The following is a 22,983-nucleotide window of genomic DNA, read 5'->3' as shown; positions in this document are numbered from 1 at the left end:
ATGCCATGGGGCGCAGCTTACCTCCATGTTTTTTTGTCAGCACACCCGCCATGGTTTTACATTTTGTCCCTTGCATATAAATGAAATGGTTGTACATAGTTTGGGAGGGTCAATGCCGGACTTTTCATTAACATACATTTAAGGCTTCCATATGCATTTAACATTTCTTGTGACCATTGTATCTGTTTAGGTTTGTCATTGAGTGTGGCTTGTCTCAAAATGTTATCATAGTAGGAACAGTCAGAAATCCACTGTCTGCAATAATAGTGTTTGGGCGGACCAGACCCAGTACAGACTGAATGCGTTGTGGACTGACTTTCCTCTCTCCCTTTTTCAAGACAAAACCTAAATAATCAACATTCTTTTGCACCATTGCATTTTTGCTTTTTGACACTTTGTGCCCACATTCACAGAGCCAGTTTAACAGTGATATACCATCCTCTCGGCATGCCTCCTTTGTTGAACTACAGATAAGCAGATCATCTGCATACTGTAGCAGGACTGAACTATAGGGGGGGGTGCCAGGGAATGTGGCTTGGAGCACGATGCTGTACACAACAGGGGAGTTAATATACTCCTGTGGCAGTCTGCATCATGTTAACTGCTGGCCTCAAAAGAAAATGCAAATAACAGTTGTGTCTGGGTGTCCACAGATATGCTAAAAAATATATTTTTCAAATCGGTTACTGAGAAGTAGGCGGCATCTACAGGGATGGCTGAGATGAGTGAGTTTACATCAGGTACAGTGGGTGCAATGGGAACAATTAATTGGTTTATTGCTCTGAGGTCCTGTTGACCATGTCTGAGGATTTACAGTGTCTAATTCTGTGTTTGGGTCAGAACTGTCGGTCATGAGCAAGTGTGGTGATGAAACATCAATTCCCTTTCCTGCTTCTGATGGACTAATTGTGATTTCTAGCACAGAGAGAATATCTCTGCCTAGCAAATTCATTAGGCAGTCAAATATTACAGTAAATGCATGTTTTCCTATGTCATGGCCCTTTAAGGTCTGTCCCTGCCAGTCAATCTGAAATCTGGGGTTGTCTCTAGGTCTGGGTTGGCTGGGCTGCATGGGGTTACTGACCTGTCGGGGTTTGTTTGAAGGGAACGGACAGTCTCTAGCCCAATGGCTATCCCTTTCACAGTTATAGCAGCTTGTCTGCCTGCTGAGTGGGGGTCCCGCAGGAGCCCTCTGAGGTAGTCTGTCTCTAGGAGAACGGAATGGTTTATTCTTTCTCCTAAGATTGTTTTGATTTTGGAAGCGTGTGAACGGGGTATGTGATGGTGTGACAGTGTTTCTTTTAACTTCAAAACAACCTGCTGCTTCCTTTTCATATAAATGTTTTTTTTTTTTTTTTTTTAAATCCTTCACTGTATCAGTGGTCCAAGTTGGAACACTCTGCTTCACAGCGAGGATATATATATCAGCAGCAGATTATTAATGAAAGTAGAAACAAGTAAATTATCATTATGCAGAAGCGGCAGACCTGCTTCCTCGGTTCAGCACTTCTTGAATCTCTTCCAGAAATTTGTCACTGTTTCTGACACTTTCTGCTTACAACTTACAGCTATGGGGAGAGATGAGCGTGCTTTAAACACTTCATTCATATGTGCAGCAAATTGATCCCACATAGCATCTATGCCTTCTTGTGTATTAAGTGGGTAACCTACAGTTGTTTGTGTGACTGAGGGTACACTGATAAGTGGAACTTTTTCCCAGTCTCATTTATTGTAATGGTCAATTATATCATTAACAATGAGTCTCATATCTCCTTGGGTAAAGCTGCGTCCTTTGCATGCTTTCTTTAAATATATTATACATCTTATTGGTGTTATTATTGGTTTGGGACAATTTTTAATTATCCTATCTATCCCGCTAAATTGTCTACCCAAGGGTTAATAAAATAGTAATTTGTGGGGGAGACACGGGCAACATATTCTTTACATGTCTCTCCTGGTAAAAGCGGGGAATATTCTGTTTCTTTACTCTAATATAATCCCATAATATAACAGTATGTCAGTCAATATGGTCACAATAATATCTGTCACAAGTCAAGTCGCAATTGTACTTAAAATTACGGTACTTGTTTCCTATCTGGGCGCCCAGGTTTTCTACGTACGGCACCGTAATGAAATCTGATCGCATCGCATCGTACACATACACGATATTGAACGATGCGATGCGATTCGATTTCCCATAGGAAACAATGTTAAATGGCTCAATTTAGCCAAATTATCATAGGAACAATAGTAAATGGGCCAAAAACACCCCTGAACATTGAAATGTCCCCCCAAAAGTAGTTGACGGCACCCCGCCATCAACGTGAACCCGAAGCGTGGCGAGCGCAGCGAGCCCGCGAGGGGCGGCGGTACGCGTCCTCCGACCTTTTCATGCCCTACTATCCACTAGGGCGTGGAGTGAGAATAGAATAGTGTGGCGAGCGCAGCGAGCCACCGAGCCCGAAGCGTGGCGAGCGCACGCGGATACCTTCACAGTTATACGCATCCCCTCGCGGGCTTCCCAGGTGTCCGCGTCGCCATGGACACCTGGGAAGCCCGCGAAGGGACGCGTTTACCTGTGAAGGTATCCGCGTCCCCTCGCGGGGCTCGCTGCGCTCGCCACGCTTCGGGCTCGGTGGCTCGCTGCGCTCGCCACACTATTCTATTCTCACTCCACGCCCTAGTGGATAGTAGGGCATGAAAAGGTCGGAGGACGCGTACCGCCGCCCCTCGCGGGCTCGCTGCGCTCGCCACGCTTCGGGTTCACGTTGATGGCGGGGTGGCGTCAACTACTTTTGGGGGGACATTTCAATGTTCAGGGGTGTTTTTGGCCCATTTACTATTGTTCCTATGATAATTTGGCTAAATTGAGCCATTTAACATTGTTTCCTATGGGAAATCGCATCGCATCGCATCGCATCGTTCAATATCGTGTATGTGTACGATGCGATCAGATTTCTCTACGGAGAATAGCATGGTGCGCAATTAACTTAGCGGGCGCCCAGATAGGAAACAAGTACCAAAATTACTTTAAACAAAATGACATTCAGTAGCCAAATCAATTTGCAAATCTACTTAGAATCGCTCTACACAGTAATGACACTCAGCGGCCGCACACTTACTGACTCACTTACCGTCCACTGAGTATCCTTAATACAAAAATATGCAGTACAATTGTATATAAGACAGACAGAACACTTCAGCGTACGTGCACTTACCATCCGTCTACTGAGTGTTTAAACAAATACACAGTTTGCAACATTAACAGACAAACATGTACATACATATATTTAGGCGATCAGATCGAGGAGGCTTTCTCTGTGAACCCCTGGTTCAATTGCGGTATCCCGGATACCTGTTTCGTAATCTCAAGTCCCGGACTTGAATTACCTTTACGTGGACCCCAGGTCCTTGTATCCCTGATACATTTTATGACGTCATAAATTTCCTTACATACAATTACGTAATATTAAGTCCCGGACTTAAATATTACCTTGTCACGTGTTCCCGGAACACGGAGTGAGTTCAGATTCTCAAATTCAGCAGGTGGCCGCAATCCCGTGGAGGGGACGGCCGGCTGAATCCCAGACGAAGCCCTCAAATTGTAAGAAAAAATGTGTAGCCCCTCGACCTGGTGGCCCCTTAGGTACCCGTGAGAATGTAATTTGACCCTACACACCAAACACACAGTGGCGAGTCAAGAAACATTCTGGTTTATTAGGAGTTTAACAGTAAGTTAAAAGACATGATACATGGGTGTATACAAGTGCATATTACATTCTGATTGGTCTGTTAGGTTGCAGGGCAAATTCAACAGGGGGGGGGGGCATACAAAATATCATACACAAAGAAATGAGTAACAAGGGGGGTTTTCGATTATAGAGGAGTTTATGCAGGTGCACGCTGCATACCAATTCCAAGGGGAAATAGAAACAGTATAGAGATAAGACACGCTCAGGCTTACAATGACCTTGCGATGTAACCATGAAAAAACAGTCTACGTGCAAATTCTTATATGCTACATGGGTTCTAAATTTTAACCCTTCAGGGATTTGGTGGACTCGCAAGACTCAACCAGAATAACCCCCTATATCCACAAGAGGGGACTACTTTTGAGGAGTCAAACATTTTAAAAAATATTCCTTTTGATTTACACTTTTTTTTTGTTTTTAATCTACATTTTTTTGCTTTAGACCCTAAACTGCATTCTTTTCAACACAACTGGGGAAAAACAGGGATACAGTAAAATGTTTAACCAGTATCTCATTTGTAAGCAGGCTTTATATGTTTTTTTGTTTTCAGTGTTTTTTCTTAATACTTTAAAAAACTGTTCAAATAGAGGTAATTTGTTTCTGAAAATTCCCATTGCTTCCACCACAGCGAATGTCAGTGTTTATAGGCTTCAAATACTAATTCATTAACCTAACGTCCTCCTATTTCAGCTCAGAAGGATTATTTTCTTACATGTATGCATATTAGAAAACTAGTAGCATATTGTACGGTTCTCTTTTTCCCCCCAAAGTCTTAGCAGGGAATTTGATATACATTACTAAAATGCTGACAAATCTGCCTCCTTCCATTGCATGTCTTTACCATACGTTAGGTAATAAATGTTCTAGTGTTATTTGGAGGGTTGTGGATCAGTTGGTCACCAGCAAGTTGTTAGACAGTCATTATGTCGACATGCATTTAAGTCGACATGGGTCTAGGTCGACAGGGTCATAAGGTCGATATGGAGCTTTTCGCTGCTTTTTGACCCCAACATGACAGTCAACATGGACCCAGGTTAAAGGGCATTGCCTCCCCTCATGCTTTGGGATCAGTGCCTCGCTACGCCCGGCAAACTATTTTATTGTCCCACCGCGCACTAGTGGATGGTAGGGTATGAAATACCACCTGTCGGCACATGTCGGCTCAAAAAACAGTGAAAACCCCCATGCCGACCTTTTGACTGTCGACCTAACCCATGTTGACAGTAATGACCCTGTCGACCAAGACTCATGTCAACCTTCCTGCATGTCGACCTAAATGCATGTCGACCTAATGGTGTCAACCTAATGACTGTCTAACAACTTGCTGGTGCCCAAATGACCGTATCCCATTTGGAGGGGGAACAAATATTTCTGAATAAGTGTTCCTGTAGCAAACTGCACTAAATAAACAATTAACTTCCACACTGCAGTCTGTGATCCTACAGATTTTGACCTGATTGTTCAATTATGTACAATTTGGCCACCAACCATAAAGTTCTCTGTGATTATTACTGAACGAGGCTGCAGCAATTATTCACTAGTAATTTCTACCAGTCCTAAACAACATCTGATAGTCTGATTACATGTGAATAGTGATTGATTGTCATTGGGCCTATACTCTATACTCTACATAGCCAAATACACCCTAGCCCGGTGGTTCTCAAACTTGGTCCTCAGGACCCTACACAGGTCATGTGTTCCAGGTCAACTGACAGGAGCACCGTATATCACCAACTGTCACATTTTAAAAATATGATATGTGAGGGGTCCTGAGGACCGAGTTTGAGAACCAGTGCCCTAGTCTCATTGCAGCATCTATGAATTCCTTTGTTCCTTTTTTTTTTTTTAATTGAGTTGGAAGGTTTTGATCTTTGCTAACAATGGAGGAATAAATGTAAATAAAAAATGTATGAGGGTGAGTAAAAAAAATATCCGCACTCTAGTTATATTAAAATTTCTGTTATCCACACTGTCTTATAAGCACTATAATAGTCAGGCATGTCCAAACTGTGGCCTTCCAGCTGTTGTGAAACCACACATCCCAGCATGCCTTGCCACAGTTTTAGCATTCCCTTATAGCAAAACTGTGGCAAGGCATGATGGGACTTGTAGTTTCACAACAGCTGAAGGGCCGCAGGATGGACATGCCTGGTATAAGTGCTATTGTAGATCACTGTCTCCCCAGTCACTGCTGTGAACATGTTCTCTGTAGCTCAGTGCTGAGTGGGGAAGAGGGGCAGCAGCAGCTTGTGCGCTGGCACACAACCAACACCCGCTGCAAAAATTTTTTATACAAGGACGTGTCCATGCCTCCTTTCATTGGCCACACCCTCCCATTGACTCACCCGTCTTTTACCGGGGCCCAGCGTTGCTTTCAGCTGCCATGGTTCTATTCAGAAAGTCATAAGCTTTCCAACGACATATCACAATGCATGAAAACAATAGATATAGCATGGACCCTTATGGTGTGTACACACGTTAGATGTGCCTTAAGATCCTATCCACGATCTGATGAGATAGGATCGTGGATCTTAAGGCACATCCGATTTGCATCCTATCTTGACTATATAGTGCAGATCTGCACTATATAGACAAGGCAGCCAAGACTTTCTGGCTTCCGATACATGAACGCGCATCGGGATCGCAAGGGTTAAAACCCTTGCGATCTGCATCCGATGTTGATCCGATGTTGACTATATCGTCAACATCGGAAAGGAAATCGGACCGTATGTACACAGCATAAGGACAGCACCCTTAAGGGGTCGTCCTATTAAACCCATCTTCAGACTTCGATCGTCCCTTAAGATGATAATGGTGTGTGCAAAGTTTGAAGACAATTCGTTAAAGCATTCAAGAGTTATTGTGAAACATTCACACACACACACACACACACAAATTATTCAATTATAGTTATGTAATAGACACAATCCTTCCCTTCCCTGGCTTCCACCACTGCACAGTGACAAGTTGCCCAATTGGCTGCCTGTCAGTGCGATATAGTAAACTTTAAACCAGGCATGTCCAACGTTGGCCCTCCAGATGTTGTGAAACTACACATCCCAGCATGCTTTGCCACAGTTTTGCTATTAGAGAATGCTAAAACTATTGCAAAGCATGCTGGGATGTGTTGTTTCAAAACATCTGGAGGGCCAACGTTGGACATGCCTGCTTTAAACCATGGCCACCACTGAGAAGAGAGCAGCCAGGTCATGGTGTGCAGCTAGGTGTACTACACTATAGCTAGACAGAAGGACCCTCTCAGGTCTAGAAATGGCCTTGTTGCAATACCACTATTACTGATTGCTTAAAATGTAGAATGCAATTTGCCAAAGCACATGTTTCTTATTGTGATATGACAAGGAAGTATGGCTGTATTTGTTATGCTGTAAGTCTATGTATGCAGTAAATTATCTGATCTGCTACTGCACCAGCAATGTTATATAAAGCTTTCAAAGTTCTGTACTGCCAACAAAAGTATTTTAGAGTTTGCTGATGAAATGTTGCAGATTGCGTAGTCTTTAACCACTTTTATCAGATGGGTTTAATTCCCTTGAATTTGAGCTTTTCACCTAAGAAAATAAAGTAGAAATGTCTATATTATTCTATGTGAAATGACTGACTGAATATGTGCATTAATTTTGAATGCCCCTTTTCCCAGTAGACCTGTACATTTATTCTCCAAAAATAAATGTTTTTGTGTGACAGAATAATGTTAGCCAAAGTTGGATGTTTTAAGGAATTTGCACTTCAATATTCAATATTGCGAATTCAATATTTATTTATTTGTTGAGTGGTTGCTGGTTTGGATTTCGTGTGATGATTACATGATATGAAAATAGCTAGTTAGTTTTCTTCACATTGGTAGTTGCAATTTCATTTATTTACTGTTTTGCTAATATATTTTGTACATGTATTAATTTAATACACACTAGATTTGGTGTTTGGCAGACTCCTACATAGAGATGTAAAATATTTATTCAGTTACAGTGATGATGCTTTTGAGTGTTGGTTTTTGTTCTGTTTTCTTTTTTAAATGAAAGGACTTTGAAACTCAAACTGTTTAAAAAAAATACAAATGTTGGCTTCATATACATTTATTTGTTTTCATAAGTATAAGTTACGTTTAGGACTATGGCAGTGCTTTGCGAAATGGTCTTCAACGCTTCCTAACAGCCCAGGTTTTCAGCATATCCATGCTTGAGCATAGCTGGCTTAAATAGTGCCTCAGTCAATTTGATTTAATCATCTCAAGCATAGATTTCCTTATAACCTTAACTGTTAGGGCACCTTAAGGATAGACTTGTAAGGGGAAATGTAATAAAGTGCGATTTTTTTTTTTAATGCAAATTTTTTGGCGATTTTTAGTCACACTTCAATTCGCATCCAGATGTTTTCCCATTGGAAAGCATCTACTGTAACTCGCACATGTAATAGGGTGCGATTTTTGGTAAAGGCTACCAAAAATTGCAAAAAAATTAGACCAGGTTCTGGCATTATGATCTGTGCATGGTTCTGTCCAAAAAAAGGGTTAAAAAAAATTGGGAAAAAACGGCGTGGGGTCCCCCCTCCTGAGCATAACCAGCCCCGGGCTCAAAGAAGCCGGTCCTGGTTTCATAAAATCACAGGAACAAACAAGTTGGGGTCCCCTACACACCGTAATGCCCATTACACATGATGGCACACACACCATAATGCCCATGCCTGATGAAGCTCCCTTAGCAAAGCGTACACTGACCAGTCAGCCTTAGTTGTGACTCCCATTTCCCTCTCCCCACATACCAATGTTAAATATTGTGTGATTTTATTTTTTTCCAATTAGCTGCACCAAGCGAGTGTCAGTCTCCACTGAGCTCGCTGAGTCAGAGCCGCGGTGTGTGACGTCAACACCGCTGGTCTACGGCTCGTCTGTCAGGTCAGGAACCGGCATCTCCAACACGCGCCTGGAACCTCCTGACTGTCAGCGGGTAACAGCCGCAACTCCGTGTCCAGGCTCTGTTGCGGTACGGCGTTCTGATTGTGAGGTGGCAGATCACATCCGACGCCGTCGTCACTGAGGGACACCAGTGAGGCTGCGACGAACCCGGGACCCTCCACTGTGTTTCATGTGTGTCACATTATTGATATTCACTAGCATTGTACCCGATTTATAAATTCATATGAGGCATGTACAGTATGGTTAATTTAACTGTGAGATTAAATGCAATTGCACCAGATTGGATACAAATACTCAGTCTCTCCAATAATGTGTACACATGTATTGCACCCCACTCTGAATTCTTGCCCCCCACTTCAGATGCCCCATCACAGCAGTGCAAAGTGCAGTGCAATCACAGCAGTGCAAAGTGCAGTGCACCTGCAGCATATTGGAAACTAAGTCAGTCTCCCAAATACAGCCACCAGGCACATTAATTAATTAATTAAGTGGACTCTGACCCTGATTTTTTAAATATCCATCGGTGGGGAGAAACATTGGGCTCACACTAAAGGCCCATACACACTTGCCGACTTTAAGCTGAAACTCGTTCAAAACAGACGTTTTGAGCGAGTTTCAGCTTAAAGTCTGCAAGTGTGTATATGCCACCGATGCCCGACTAGCGATGATGCACGCTCCCACATTATCACTAGCAAAGTGGGCTATCTGCTGGTTTTACCAGCACGTCTGGCGATGATGGCTCATATTTGAGCCATCATCGCCAGGTGTGAACGGCAGCTGGGCTGAAAGATCAGAGACTTTCAGCCCGACTGACCGCCCCCTCCCTCCCCCTGCTCACTCCCCCTGCTCCCCGGCGCTGGAACATACTCACCGCCGGGACGACTGCGCCGTTCTTCTGCCGTTATCTCCCCCTGCTCTGGCGCATATGTCACACTGATGCACCACTCAGTTCCCCAGCCCGTCGGACGCTCTGCCCCCAGCCCCCCCCCCCCCCCCCCCTGCACCCATCAGACGCCCTGCTCTGTGTTCTCTTTGCCGTGCTCCACACAGGGAGCATCCACTGCCACCAATGATTTCTTTATTTTCTGGGAATATATACATTGCTTGCACATGCCAGCAATGTATATATTACTGGCACCACTGCCACCAAATATTTATTTATTTGTTGGCAATATATACATTGCTGGCACATGCCAGCAATGTATATATTACTGGCACCACTGCCACCAATGATTTCTTTATTTTCCGGTAATATATACATTGCTGGCACATGCCAGCAATGTGTATATTAATGGCACCACTGCCACCAATGATTTCTTATTTGCTGGTAATTAGCTGGTAATATATACATAGCTGGCACATGCCAGCAATGTATATATTACTGGCACCACTGCCACCAATTATTTATTTATTTGTTGGCAATATATACATTGCTGGCACATGCCAGCAATGTATATATTACTGGCACCACTGCCACCAATGATTTCTTTATTAGCTGGTAATATATACATAGCTGGCACATGCCAGCAATGTATATATTAATGGCACCACTGCCCACCAATGATTTATTGGTGCATGAAAACCCTAGCAATGAGCATGTAGGTAAGCAGCACTTATGTGGCATTATATGTAATGGGCATTACCGGGTGTGGCATATGTGTAATGGGCATTACGGTATGTGGTATATGTGTAATGGGCATTACGTTGTGTGGCCTAATGTGTAATGGGCATTACGGTGTGTGGCCTAATGTGTTATGGGCATCACGGTATGCGGTATATGTGTAATGGGCATTGTAGTGTGCATAGTCCCCTGTCCCCCAAAGCCATGCCTTAAATTTTTCACAGGCCAGCAATTTATATGTTACCACCACCACTGCACCCCCCCCCCCCCCCCCCCCAATGTATATTTTGCTATGGTGTAACGTATACATTGCTGGAGTAAGTGAATGGATTTCTCCCTACGTGCACAGCTGAAAATTAAATGTTTGCCGTGCACATGGGTAGGATATTGCCCGGTCAGGGCGGAGCGGGGTGGAGTTTACCTGATTGCTGGGCTCCGAATATACGCAGCCCAGCAATCAGTTATGAACAGGAATGCACTGAATAAAATGGCTGCTACTCCAACCCTTGTAATTCAAACCCCGCCCATTATGTAAATCACCTTTTATATGAAAGATTTTCAGCAAAGTCTTTCGCCTCCTGAAAATCTTTTGCTCTTTAAGGAAAATGGCTCAGTGTGTACGCACTACTTTTGTGACAGATATATCTATCAAAGATTTTGGCAAAGTCTTTTGAAATGAAAATCTTCAAGTGTGTATGGGCCGTAAGTTGGGGTATATTATCCTTTTTAAACCACATTTGTTTTTCATGTGTGTCAATTTGTTTATTGTGTGTTGATACTTTGCTATTGCTTAGTAATAACAATAAAAGTTACATTTTAATAAACTTGATCTCCAGGTGCATCACACAGTGACATACTCTCTTCTGTTCCTTATGTCAATTTATGTCAAGTTATAGCACACCCTCTTGTTTTGCATAATATTCAGCATTACACCATTGATGAGGGTCCTCTCCATAAAGAATTCCTTTCTGATTTTTCCTATGCGACTGTTCTCACCCAATTACCCCAGTGTGCCCATTATACATGATGGCACACAATCCATAATGCCCAATACACATTTTGGCACATAAGAGCCTCTTATCTACATACTTGTTGCCAAGGGTTTCTTACTCGATACCAGGGAGGTTTCATCATGCTCATTGACCAGGGGCATTATATGCTCATTGACAGAGCCGGATTTAGCCTTCAGGGACCTGGGGTACTTAAGACAGGGGGGCCTTAACCTCTTCTTAGCCCTGCCCATCTGGCTATTTCTGTGTGTGTGCCTCCTTTCCCATGAGACATTATCAATAGCACAGATCTTACCTGCACAGAACCCACCTTGTGAATCTCAGTACACCTGCTTTTCCATGCAGAAAAACCTTGGGAGTGGTCTCTAAATCCAGTCCAGTAAGTCAGTCAAACTCATGGACAGTTGAGCTCTCATGATCTCTCTCTGCTTACAGACAGACAGACAGTCAGTCACTTGGTCAAAATAATAAAAGGTATGAGGGTACTTGTGCAAGTCATGTTCTGAACTTCAACTAAAATAATATTAAGACACAAACATGTGTTAATCGCTATGTTACAACTACATCAAGTGTGGGCTAAGTAAATAGAGAAATTTCATAACAAATGAGATCTAGTAAGCTTAAAAAGGGTGTGGTATAGGGTTCCGACAGTTGGGATCCCGACAGTCATTAGCCCGACGTCGGAATCCCGACTGGCCGGACTCAGACAGCATGGTGAGTGCAACAAAGCCCCTTGCAGGCACGGTGGCTCGCTACACTCGCCACCTATTCTATTCTCCCTCATGGGGGTTGTGGACCCCCAAGAGGAAGAATAGCCGGTGGTCGTCGGGAACCCATCTGTTGGTGTTTTAACAGTCGGGATCCCGACGTTGGGTAAATGACTGTCTGGATCCCGTCCGGCACCCGCTTGAAACTACAGTAGGGAGAACATCTCCGTCACCTTACACTTCACAGAATTCTCTGCATGAGTCAATATAATTAAAAAATACAGGATGCAAAACATAACTCTCAGGACTTCAGCGTTGTGACAGCGTGGTGGGGGGCGGGCAACAGGTGTAGCCGCTGATAACATGCTCTCAGCAGAAAGAGGAGCTCAGCGGCTTGTCAGCACAGTGGGGAGGTGGAGGGAGCTTAAAGAGCTGACACTGATAGCCGGGGATGAGATAGTTCTTAGGGCATGTCAGCATGGTGGGGGGCGGAAGGGCACACAGTCCCACACACAAAAAGGGCAGGGCGTAGTGCCCTGCAAAAGAAGCCTAACGGGAACACTAGCATTAGAAACCATTGGTCTTTTAAATGACCTAGTCCTTTAGCTCCTTTGTCCTCCAAAAATTCTGGACCTCCTGGAAGCACTACTGAGGACATCTGTTAATGGCACTTCTGAGGATAGGACATGTAACTGGCACTAAATATGTAACATGCACAAATAAAATATTTGTGTGTGTATTTCATGTGTTTGATGTGTTCAAACAACATAAATGCAAGATCCCGCAAGATACCTCATTGAAATATAAAAATATTCCGAAATATGGAATAATCTGTTATCCAAAATTCTTCTGGTCCAGAGCATTTTGGATAAGGGATACTGAACCTGTATTAACTATTACAGTGGCATTTTGTAGTTGGCTTAATATAAATCTCAGATGAATTACAATAAATCGGATGCGATTTATCACATGTAACCCAGGGGATCTGCAGGCGGGGTAGCGGCAGGAGAGCAGGGTCTAGGGTAGTGGCGAGTGGCGGGAAAATAGAAAAAATCCTATTCAAAAGACTGGGCGGCCGCTGATTGTCTGAGCAAAGACTGGGAGGCTGCTAATTGGCTGAGCTCTCATCCAATCAGCAGCCATCCAGTCTTTTGAATAGGATTTTTTCTATTCTCCCGCCTGCCGCTACCCCAGACCCTGCTCTCTGGTCCATGCTCACTGCCTGCCGCTACCACGGACCCTTCCCTCCTGCCGTTACCCTGCTCTCCGGTCCCCACTTGCTGCTACCCCGTCTGTAGTTTCCCCTACCGTGCTCTCCAGTCCCCACTTGCTGCACCAGGGCCCTGCTCCCCCTGAACTTTGCTCCGCACTGATGGGACCATGCATCGGATCAGATAGAATGTCATACACTATGCAATTTGGGCCTATTTCACCCGATTTCTGTGTGTATGGGGTCGTAGTGTATGGGGGCCTTAAATTTCTTATAGTCCAACTATCACTCACTGTCTGACGAAGCTGATCTTTTTCTAACATGGTTCTAGCTGCTGCATAGGAATGCTAGATTTTGTAATTGTAAAAATTAAAAAAATCACAGGTCCATAAAGTTCAGCAATTTATACATTTGAATTGTGTTTTGTAAGATCAATGCAAAACTCCAAGTGAGACAATTATCCTTTACACCTTAATTTGAAAAAAGCCTTGGGCTTCTGAGTTGTAAGTGCAGCATGGTGGGAGTCATCGACGGGCACCAGTGGAGGTTATGGGAAGCAGTGGCAGGAGGAGCATGACTGGGAAGGAGGGAAACACTGAGCACAGATTTTATGGGATGTGTCTGTGGGGGAACAGGGGAGCACACAGGATACATTGTGGTTGGGAATCACTTCCTCTCCCTAGTCACCCTCTGCCATCCACTGCTTCCCGATTTCATCCCGTCACCCTCTGAAATCCGACTGTCACACTTGCCATCCCCGAATGCCCACTGCCTCCATGTCACCCTGCCATCCACTGTTATACTGTTACACACGGCCACTCCTTGTCATCCTCTGCCAACCCCCATTATCTCCCTGCTTTTGCCAACCTAGTCACCCTCTGCCATCTCCATGCAGCCATTGCCTCAACCTCTCTCCCACTGACACCATCTTCATCTCCCTTCCACCAACTGACACCCCCCTAACAATGTGCAGGAATGCATATAATTTGCTGAGGTCCTGTAATCATATTTGTGTGATGGGGTCCCACCGTTAAATAGTTAGAGAACCTATAACTTAAATAAACTGTAGACCGTTATTATTAGAGCTCATGCACAAAGTGCCCTTGTGCTCTTAATGATAGTCTACATAAAGTACTACTACATGAACCTGCTATGGTCGATATTTAAATTGGGTGTCCTGCTATATTAGTTTTGTTTTTTTAAATGGCTAGAAACTGCTAAGACGTGTAGTATTCATTGTTGTCATTGACCAGTGCATATTTTAATTTTAAGGGCAACATTTATGTACAGTATTGCTACAGTTGTTGTAACTTTATATCAATATATCATTTTGCCATTAAAATATGTCCTTCTTACGGATTAGGTGCTAGATTGAACACTAGACATGGGTGCATTCTCAGTGGAAGATAACCCTTTTGATCAGCAATGATCATTACCTTATCCCTTTTGTAATGATTGTACAGCAATCTATACCATTGCTTAGTCATAGGTTGGTGGGAAGGAAGGCTTTTTTGCATTGTTTGTGGAGGGGGCATTGTCTGTGAGTTTTATCAAAGTTTTAAAATAAAACTACATTTATTTGGGACACCATTAGGTCGACATGGGAAAAGGTCATTAGTTCGACATTGTCTAGGTCGACAGTCAAAAGGTCGACATGGAGTTTTTCACTGTTTTTTTGAGCCAACAGGCAGTATTTCATGCCCCACCATCCACTAGGGTGTGGTGGGAGAATAAAATAGGGTACTTGTTTCCTAGCACGGCGCCCAGATTTTCTATGTTCCCTAACGTAGTGAAATCGCATCGCATGGGCCATTTTAGTGCCGCGCGATGCGATTTCTTTTTAAATGTAATTTATTCACTGCTCTACGATAATATGATTGTATGTCATACCAAGGGGTTTTAGGCACCCCCCCCCACACACACACACACACACACTATCCATGCCACCCAGAAGCGTGGCGAGCGGTGGCGGAACGTGTCCTCCGACGTTTTCATACCCCCGCTATCCACGTCAGTGTGGAGTTGATTTAACATAGTGTGGCGAGCCACCGAGCCTGAAGCGTGGCGAGGGGACGCAGATTACTTTACATGCATTACGCGTCCCCTCGCATGGCACGCTGCGCTCGCCACGCTTTGGGCTCGGTGGATCGCTATGCTCGCCACACTATATAAAGTCAACTCCACGCCGCCGTGGATAGTGGGGGGGGGGTATGAAAACGTCGGAGGACATGTTCCGCCGTCCCTCACGGGGCTCGCTGCACTCGACACGCTTCGGGGTGACGTGGATAGTGGGGGTGGTGCCTAAAACCTGTTGGTATGTCATACAATCATATTATTGTAGAGCAGTGAATAAGTTACATAAAAAAATCGCATCGCACGGCACTAAAATATCCCATGTGATGCAATTCGATTTCACTACACAGAATAGCCCACTAAGCAATTAGCTTAGTGGGCGTTGTGCTAGGAAACATGTACCTAAAATAGTTTGCAGAGCATAATGAGACACCGTGCCTGACGCATAGCGAGCGATGCAAGGGGATATGGTGCACTTCAAACTGTGTCCATGTTGACTGTGTTGACATTCAGGTAAAAAAAAAAAACGTTAAAAACCCCATGTTGACCTTTTGACTGTCGACCTAGACAATGTCGAACTAACGACCTTTTGACCTAGAACCATGTCGACCTAATGACTGCCGACCATAATGCTGTAGACCAAATGATCCCAACCCATTTATTTAGAACATTCATGCTACAGGTCTGTATATATGGGCCTTCCAAGGCTGTATTTCTCAATAAACATCTTATCAGTATCTATCATATTGGAAATGATAGAAAGTGCAGTGATCAATCAGTGAATGAACCATCGGTATTTTCTATCTCCATGATCTAATTTTTTTTTAAATGTATTTTAACAACCAAAGATCTGCTTTAAATTAAAGTGTAGTAATCCGTTCACAACAAAATAATTTGTCATTGTGACAATGGATGGGTGTGACATAATTGGCCATACTCCTCAATGACATAATACTTCCACAATACAGTGTTAAGGAAGGAAAACATGTCCCTAGAACACGGAAAGAACTGGCAGACATACTGTAGCTTCCTAACTTTTGCATGTAGCCTTAACAGCAAAAGCATAAAACTATTCTTAGGACATGGCTTCCTCTGTATACAATGCAATAAAATTGTTTGAAGTTAAGGGGCCTATACACAGGGCGAGACTGCTGAGCGATCTGAGCAATGTAGATCAGCAATGTGTCAGCGCTGTGTGCTGAGCGATCCGTCAGGGCCAGTGTCCTCCGGTGGATATTAATCGCCATGCCATAGCGGCGCACAGGGCTGTGCAAGGCTATCGCTCCTACACACGGAGCGATGTAGGGGCATTTTCTAAGCGATCGCGTGAAATCACCCCGTATGTACAGTAGGTCCATTTAAAGTGTCCTTGGCATATAATAGTTTACCAGTTTTTTATGAACAATAAGTGCAATTGGATGAAAATCTGTCTTTAAATTATTTTTAAATGTTATCATTGCAGCATTTATGCCACATTGCTTATAATTAAATATAGTCGTTATATGTGCACTGAAAGGATTTATGTTTTTTTTTTTTTTTTTTTATCAGAGTCTTTACCTTTTTTTAGTTTCAATTATGAGTACACTATAAGGGCATATTTACACATTATTTGGTTATGTCTATGGGAACAGCCTTGTCAACAATTAAGAGCAATTAAAACCGATTAATCATGTCAGAAAACATTTTTATTTTAACATTGAAAATACAAATATGTTTGGCTGCAATGGTTTGAAACCAAACCAGTCCCCAGGTTTTTAACACTACACCCTATTATTTAAAGAAAAGTGGTAAGATGTCAGTGTCACTAGAAATAATTACTTTCACTTTACAGGTTAGTACATTGCAACAGTCTGTTACCTTGTTGCAAAAGGATAAAGATTTCCTTAACCGTCAGAATATGGAGTTGAATGTTCGCTGTGCCCATGAAGAGGATCGCATGGAGAGACTTCAGAGTCACCTAGAAGATGCCAAAAAAGCAAGAGAAGAGATGTATGAAAAATATGTTGCGTCTCGGTGAGTGCACATTCACTACTAACTGTCTTTTTAACTATATACAACTTTGCTCTTTTTTTACTAACCATCTTAATATTTATCAGAAGAAATGGACCATGGGCGATGGAGAGCTGAATAACACAAACATTTTTGTATCCTATTCGGGTCTGTCACATTCGAAGATCTCGTTGAACGATTATATAAAAAATAAAAAAAATAGCAATATGTGGACTGTCTTAACCTTAAAAGCTCAGACACACAATGCGTAACCGCACTCACGCTAATGTGTGGGACAGGCATTCCCAACCACAGTCCTCAAGGCACACCAACAGTGCAGGTTTTAGTGATATCCAGGCTTCAGCACAGATGGATTAATCAGAATCACTCAGGTACTAATTAAGTCACCTGTGCTCAAGCCTGGATATCACTAAAACCTGTACTGTTGGTGTGCCTTGAGGACCGTGGTTGGGAATGCCTGGTGTGGGAGGAGGACGTGTGTGTGTGTGTGTGTGTGTGTGTGTGTGTGTGTAGAGGTATCTTCACAAGTGTCCAAGGTCCACCACATGCTTAATCAGGTGCTCAGAATATATATATATATTCTCCAGATTTTTTTTTTTATGCAAGTAAAACCAGCTGTGGCTTTTAATAGATATGCATCAACGGAATAATTGTAGAAAACATGATACTCAAGACAGGACATCAGACCTCGCTGACGAGCAGGAGTCCGTGCAGCAATAAATATGTACAACATAGAGTTCTGTCTGGGGGATCAACCACCCCTAGTGGACGGCAATGAAAGGTGCACATATACAGTGTGTTGTCACGACAACACTGCTAACTGTATAGATATTCATATAGTTGATAGATCTAATCTATTTGTAATGGAAGGAACCCAAATACCACACACATTGGCATAATACAGCATGCAATATACACACACAAATATCATATATTAAAAAAGATTGGCTATATGTACTTGGTTGATTGCATTTTGCATTCAAATAAAGAAAAATATATAGAAACATATAAAGAGTGAATATGTAATAACACTAGCCACCACTGTCAAAAATTTAAAAATATATCCAAAAGAGACTTATGTATGGAAAAATTATGTAAGAAAAATAGATCCCTGTAGAAAAAATCCAAAAAAAAGAATCCAAACACCAAAAGGAATGGTTTTATAGTTGTTATATCCCCCACGTAAGAGTGGACTTATAGTCAACGAAGAAAAACATTGAGGGGATTGTGTTCGTTAAGGCCATGTGGCACTACAGTGTTGACTTGATGGATCCATTTTGACTCCAATTTTTTTTAATATAAGTGCTCTGTTGCCACCTCTAGGTGGTGGTGGTACCCAATCAATAATGCAACATTTAATAGAGGCCACTTGATGTTTGAATGTAACACAATGTTGTGCCACCGGTTTGTCCGACAATCCTTTGGAGAGTGATTTATTGATGGCACTACGGTGGTTTGCCATCCTTTCTCTAAAGTCCAATGTCAGGCACGGGGGCCAATTGCGGCCCGTCATGTCACTTCAAGCGTCCCGCAGCCTCCAGCCAAAATCGTGCGCTGGAGGCTGACGTGGGACGCACAGCACAGAACTCTAGAGGTGGGACCCCGGCGAGCGTGCTTTTACCTTGCTGTATGCATTGGTGAGGGGGTGCCAGCTGCCACTGTGAGACGTGTTTGCCGTCTTTCAGATGAGTATGTGTCCAACTCCTACTGCTGCAATTATATATCACCCTCCACCGCGATCACAGTGACAGCAGTGTGCGGGGAAGGGGGAGCAGCAAAGGGGAAGCTTGCTCTCATAATATGCGGAGCGGAGAAGGGCGGCGGGAGCCCAAGCATCTGTCTCCTGCAGGGGAATATATAGTGAAGGGAATCTGGATGTGTTACCTTCAGAGAAGGGTGGGCAAGCTGGGGGACATAGTGAATGGGGTACATACAGCGAAGGAGGGATAGTTTATGGGAATATACAGTGAATGGGTGCAGGCTGATGAACATACAGTGAATGGGGGCAGGCTGAGGGACATACAGTGAATGGGGGCAAGCTGGGGGACATATAGAGAAAGGGGGTCAGCAGAGGAATATACAGTGAAGGAGGGGCATACAGTGAATGGGGCAGAGTGGGGGCATACAGTGAATGGGGGCAGAGTGGGAGAAATACGGAGAAGGGTGGTCAGGTGGGGAATATACAATGAAGGGGCACGCTGGGGGACATAGAATGAATGGGGGCAGAGTGGGGGACCATTCTGATGTGATTAATGGTTCAAAGAATGTCAGGCTGAATGGTCGGCCCCCACACATTTTCACGTCACCATATCTGGCCCTCTTTTCAAAAAGTTTGGATACCCCTGCTTTAAAGGTACAAGTTGTCAGGCCAACGTAGGTAAGCCCGCATGGGCAATAGAGCAAGTAGATTACGAAGTCCAGCAAACAATGAAGTTTATATCTTATCTTGATAGGACTGCCTCTGTGTGGATGGGGGAAACTTGTCCCTGGTAACATTGAATTACACATTGTGCATCCAGCACACTTAAAGCCCTCTGGTTTTCTTGCGTATAGCCAGGTGCGATCTTCCGTGGATGTTTGAGGTTTGTGCATAAGAAGTTGTTTCAAATTTCTACCACGTCTATAAGCTACAGTTGGTTTGTGTGGTAATGCTGCATGTATTGCTGGATCAGAGGCTATCACTGGCCAGTGTTGACCTATGGCACGTGTAATCACAGTGGATTTTTCATCAAATTGGGTCACATAAATATTGGTGGGGCCTTTATGTTGTACTGTCGTATACAATTTTTGTCGTACCCTAAACAGGCAGTCATAAAGTAATGAGTTAGTGTAACCCTGTTCCAGGAACCGCAAACGCTTTTCTTGTATTTGTGCTTCGGCCCTCACTGGATCAGAATTATTAGCAAAGACTCTCATAATTTGGGATATCGGCAAGCTGTTTTTCAAGCCTGGCGGGTGGTTACTTGTAGCAAAAAGAAGAGAGTTGTGATCCGTGTCCTTCCAATAGAGTTGTTGCTTTTAAAAATTGTGTCGTCTAAAAAATGTATAGACTGTAACTCAATTTGTCCAGTGAATCTAACAGTGATGTCTAGGTCATTCAATTCACTCGTTTGAAACGTTTGAAATACTTAATGTGATGTCCATATCGAGGGAGTATGTGCTCTTGTTCATATAGGGGTGGTTGATCCCCCAGACAGAACTCTGTTGTACATATTGTTGCTGCACGGATTCCTGCTTGTCAGCGAGGTCTGTGGTGTCCGCTTCCTGTCACTGCACTTTTTTGCCGATATTCTCGGCTTAGCCTGATTACCACCTGCTGATATTAAATTACACTATTGTTGGAGGGACGTTAGTCTACTCCATTTCTGTGCATGACCATTTTTGTTATATTATCGGTGGCTTTATTGTTAACTATGGCGGACCGGAAGTGACGTCTCCTGCATGTCATGCGGAAGTAGGATGGTTTGTAATTTTGGTGCCCTTTTACCAACACACACAGGATACAAATAGCGCTATACCAGTAGCAGAGTCCGTGCCGTAGGAAATGCTGCCTGGTTTGTGCTGTGATACTTGTTTGGAATGTTGACACTGCTGCTATGCTCCTGATGACGGTCCTTATGGGACGGAATCGCTGAGTATCATGTTTTCTACAATTATTCCGTTAAGGCATATCTAATAAAAGCCACAGCTGGTTTTACTTGCATAAAAAATTTGGAGAGTGCTTCCATCTTTTTCTATATATGTGAGCTGTTACAGGTTCTGGAGGACACCCCGGTAGTTATATTTATGTGGATGGGACTGCGATCTGGCTAGCTGAAGAATAAAAAGCTGAATTGAATACCCTCATATGAAGTAAAACCGTTAAGTAAAATATTATATCTATAAACCCAATTGTGTATAAGAATAAAAAAGGTATGTTACAATGTTACCTATAAATACAATGTCCATGCCCATGCCACAGTGAATATCACATTCTGTAATTGTTTTTCAGGGACCACTATAAAACAGAATATGAAAACAAGCTGCGTGATGAGTTGGAACAAATTAGGTTGAAAACAAGTCATGAAATTGAGCAGCTTCGAGGGGCCTCGAAAGAGATGTATGAGCGGGAAAACAGGTATCAGTCACACCACACATACTGACAGCGTCTATTTACAATGAGTAGATATGTGGTAACTACTTAAGAATTTATTGACTAAACCTAGAGCAGCCGTTCTAGCCGTAATTAGTTTGGAGATCAGTTTCTTATTTTGGATTACACGGATTGTCACAAGTTATTAAATGATGAACACACCCCTTTCCACAAAGTTCTGTGTCTCCTGTATTATTGGCTTGTTTATTTCTTTGACTAATTTATGGTTACGGATGACTTCATTTGTAACAAATAACATTCATTGTGGATACAATTTTACTTTCCTCTAAAATTAAGCTGACTGGGTACAGTTACATTAACAGCCCTAGCCACAAAGCGTTTTCTTTCTGTCTTTCTTGCACCTGGCGGCCATCATTACTGCAGATTTTTGTTTCTTGCCCCTGCAATTGGGCTGTGCCATAATTTGTGGGGGTTATCCGAATGAATCAGATAGACAATCAATAGGTAGACACCAAAAGGCTGTAATGCACTAGGTCCATATTACAAAAGATTGACATGGCAATGGTCGACACATGCATTTAAAAAAAAAAATCATGATTTAGTATCCATGTGGACTGGGAATGGTACGGTTTGCCATGTACAGCGGTAGTAGCGCAAAGCACATGGCCCAACGCATGGTGAGGATACACGCTACACTAATTGGGGGTCCATGACCTAAGGTGTTAATATTGACACCAAAAATAAAATTAAAACCTTTTGTCAACCTTTTCATGTGTCGCCATTTTGTATGCCAACCTTTTTCTTGTGTCAACCTTTTGTTGACCTCATGCTTGCTGACCTTTTAACAATGTCAACTTTTTATGTCAACCTGTTGACTGGCTACTTTGACATTGTCTCTGAGATAATTCACACCCATTCTGGGGGTTGCATTAAGCTGAACATCACCTCCACTCCCACTGAGATTTGAATATTAGAGATTTATTGAAAACGCTGCTGCCAGCTATCCAGAGTCTAAGTACAGTATGGTCAGTTATCAGCAGTGCATCCTAATCCCCATGTACATCCAACCAATAGTGCAGGTACTGCAGAATTTATCACACCCTCACCATATACCCCTTTCACACTGCACTAATAACCTGGGTTATTGTTGAGTTGACCCGGGTTGGGGTGCAGTGTGAAAGCACGAATGTGAATAACATGGGTCACACAACCCCAAAAATTCAACCCTTAATGGTTAAAAAAGGGTTTAATCTAGGTTACCCTATGTATAATGGCCGACCCAGGTTTGCAATGTGAAAGCCGTAATACACAGCAATTCTATACCTTAATAGTACTCGTGATAATTTAGAGTTTAGCCTTTTATAATCTCAAAATCAGGTTTCCTTGTTGTGTACTGGCTTGGGAGATTGCCTTATAAATAGATTGCAGTTACCTAAGTAACGTGTGATATACAATAATACAGTATGTTGGAGGGCTCTCACTTGTGCCTATTGTCAGGGTGTGTTCTGGTGAGATCATCTCTGTTGGTTAGAGTTTTGACATTTGTAATGTGCCTTTTGAAGAATGTGTCCGAC

The 22,983-nt window shown here is 43.1% G+C and overlaps 1 protein-coding gene across 4 annotated transcripts in view; it reads left to right on the top strand.

Annotated features, from left to right (window-relative positions):
- PIBF1 (progesterone immunomodulatory binding factor 1) overlaps positions 1-22,983 on the top strand; it is a 270,000-nt gene that overhangs the window by 44,901 nt on the left and 202,116 nt on the right. For all 4 annotated transcript variants that reach the window (XM_083168868.1, XM_083168869.1, XM_083168870.1 and 1 more), the window contains exons 8-9: positions 17,138-17,319; positions 21,308-21,433. In XM_083168868.1, coding sequence (XP_083024994.1) covers positions 17,138-17,319; positions 21,308-21,433 — 308 coding nt within the window. The remainder of the gene's footprint in view (positions 1-17,137; positions 17,320-21,307; positions 21,434-22,983) is intronic.

This window comes from Crinia signifera, chromosome 2 (genome assembly GCF_055691185.1).
Source record: "Crinia signifera chromosome 2, ASM5569118v1, whole genome shotgun sequence".
NCBI lineage: Eukaryota > Metazoa > Chordata > Amphibia > Anura > Myobatrachidae > Crinia > Crinia signifera.
Note: the sequence above shows the minus strand (reverse complement) of the source record. Positions and strands in the feature narration are given on the sequence as shown.